At 48.0% G+C, this 1,591-nt stretch overlaps 1 protein-coding gene across 1 annotated transcript; it reads right to left on the bottom strand.

The window, feature by feature from the left end:
• Positions 1-99: 99 nt before the first annotated feature.
• On the bottom strand, positions 100-622 carry LOC113942456 (methanethiol oxidase-like; the record flags this gene model as incomplete). The annotated part of the gene is made up of 2 exons (XM_027633582.1): positions 100-307; positions 404-622. Coding segments are annotated over 2 exons (427 nt in total), but the record flags the coding sequence as incomplete, so codon positions are not given.
• Positions 623-1,591: the final 969 nt, after the last annotated feature.

The raw sequence follows: 1,591 nt of genomic DNA, 5'->3' as shown, positions 1-1,591 counted from the left end.
CCCTTCCAGGATCCCATCCCTGTGGGAATGCAGAGGCTCCCCCAACCCAACCCTTTCCAGGATCCCAACCCTTTCCAGGATCCCATCCCTTTCCAGGACCCCATCCCTGTGGAATGCAGAGCTCCCACCTGTGTCCTGTGGAAGCGATGCACGGCCCCGCTCAGGGCACAGCCCACGAACCCCTCGCCCGCCGCCGGCTCGTGCAGGAACCGGATTTCCAGAGGGATGGAGCCCTTCCCTAAATCCAGGGCCTGGAGCAGCCTGTGGGTGCTCCAGTCCCACACGTTGATGTGGCGCCCGTAGAGCCCTGAGGGGACCCAGTGGGGCAGGAATGAGCACAGGAAATGATCTTTTAACGAAGGATTCGAAGGAATAATTTTATTTTTAAGGGGTTTTTCCTCACCTTTCTCCACGTCAGCGGGGTCGAATCCATCCCTCAGGGCCTTTGGGACTCCCCACTCCGTGCTCAGCAGGACGTTGTGCCGGGGTTGGTACCAGAAGTCGTAGCCCAGGGAAGGGACCTTTTCCCCCTTTTCCCAGTTTCCTTTCACCTCGAAGGTCTCTCCGTCCAGCAGGATAAAACTCCCTGGCACAAAACCCCAAAAATTACTGTTGGGAGACACTCACAAAGCTTTGAAGAGGAGAAATAATACAGGAATATTTAAATAGCTGTTTTCTAATATCCAACCCTGCACTGGGAGAATATTTTGTGATCCTGGTTTTGCTTTTTGTCCTTTAAGGAATATTTTGTGATTCTGGTTTTGCTTTTTGTCCTCTAAGGAATATTTTTGTGATTCTGGCTTTGCTTTTCTCCTTCAAGGAATATTTTTGTGATCCTGGTTTTGCTTTTTGTCCTTTAAGGAATATTTTTGTGATTCTGGCTTTGCTTTTTGTCCTTCAAGGGATATTTTGAGATTCTGGTTTTGCTCTTGTGGCCTAAAGCAAACAAACCCTGGGTTTTTAAAGGCTTTTATCACATGACAATGAATTTTTTTAAGGTCCAATTTGCTCTGTTTCTGCTGAAATCATCCCAATAAATCCATCAGCCCTCTCAGGGGACATTCCAACATCTCAGAGAAGATCCTGGAGGAGTCACCTCTGGTTTTCTTGGATTGCCACCAGTATCCTTGAATTCTGATAATTCCTGCTCAATCCTGATAAATCCTACTCCCAATAATCACCTACTGAAGGACATGTTTGCCTCTGATCCAGCAGGAAAAACCCCTGGGAAAAGGAGGAGGATTCCCTTCCTCCCATCTGAACCATATTTCTCCCAATTCCTCCCAGCTTTCAAGTGGAAAAAGTGACAACATTTACGGGCAAGAATCCTCCTGAAGATTTAAAACAGGAAATGTAACCTGGAACAACCTGAAAAGTGTATTTAGAGGTGGATAAATGATGTCTGGGATTGTTCTGGGCTCTTAAAGATCTTAAAAGTTCTGCTTTCGCAGCCCTGGCTTGGGGAGAAGGATCCAGGAATTCTTTCCTGGAGCAAGGAGGGCCAGGAATCCTTTCCTGGAGCAAGGAGGGCCAGGAATCCTTTCCCTGGAGCAAGGAGAGACAGGAATCCTTTCCTGGAGCAAGGAGAGAC

The sequence above is a fragment of the Corapipo altera genome, unplaced genomic scaffold (genome assembly GCF_003945725.1).
Source record: "Corapipo altera isolate COAL_440 unplaced genomic scaffold, ASM394572v1 132036, whole genome shotgun sequence".
NCBI lineage: Eukaryota > Metazoa > Chordata > Aves > Passeriformes > Pipridae > Corapipo > Corapipo altera.
This window is presented reverse-complemented; position numbering and strand designations above follow the sequence as displayed.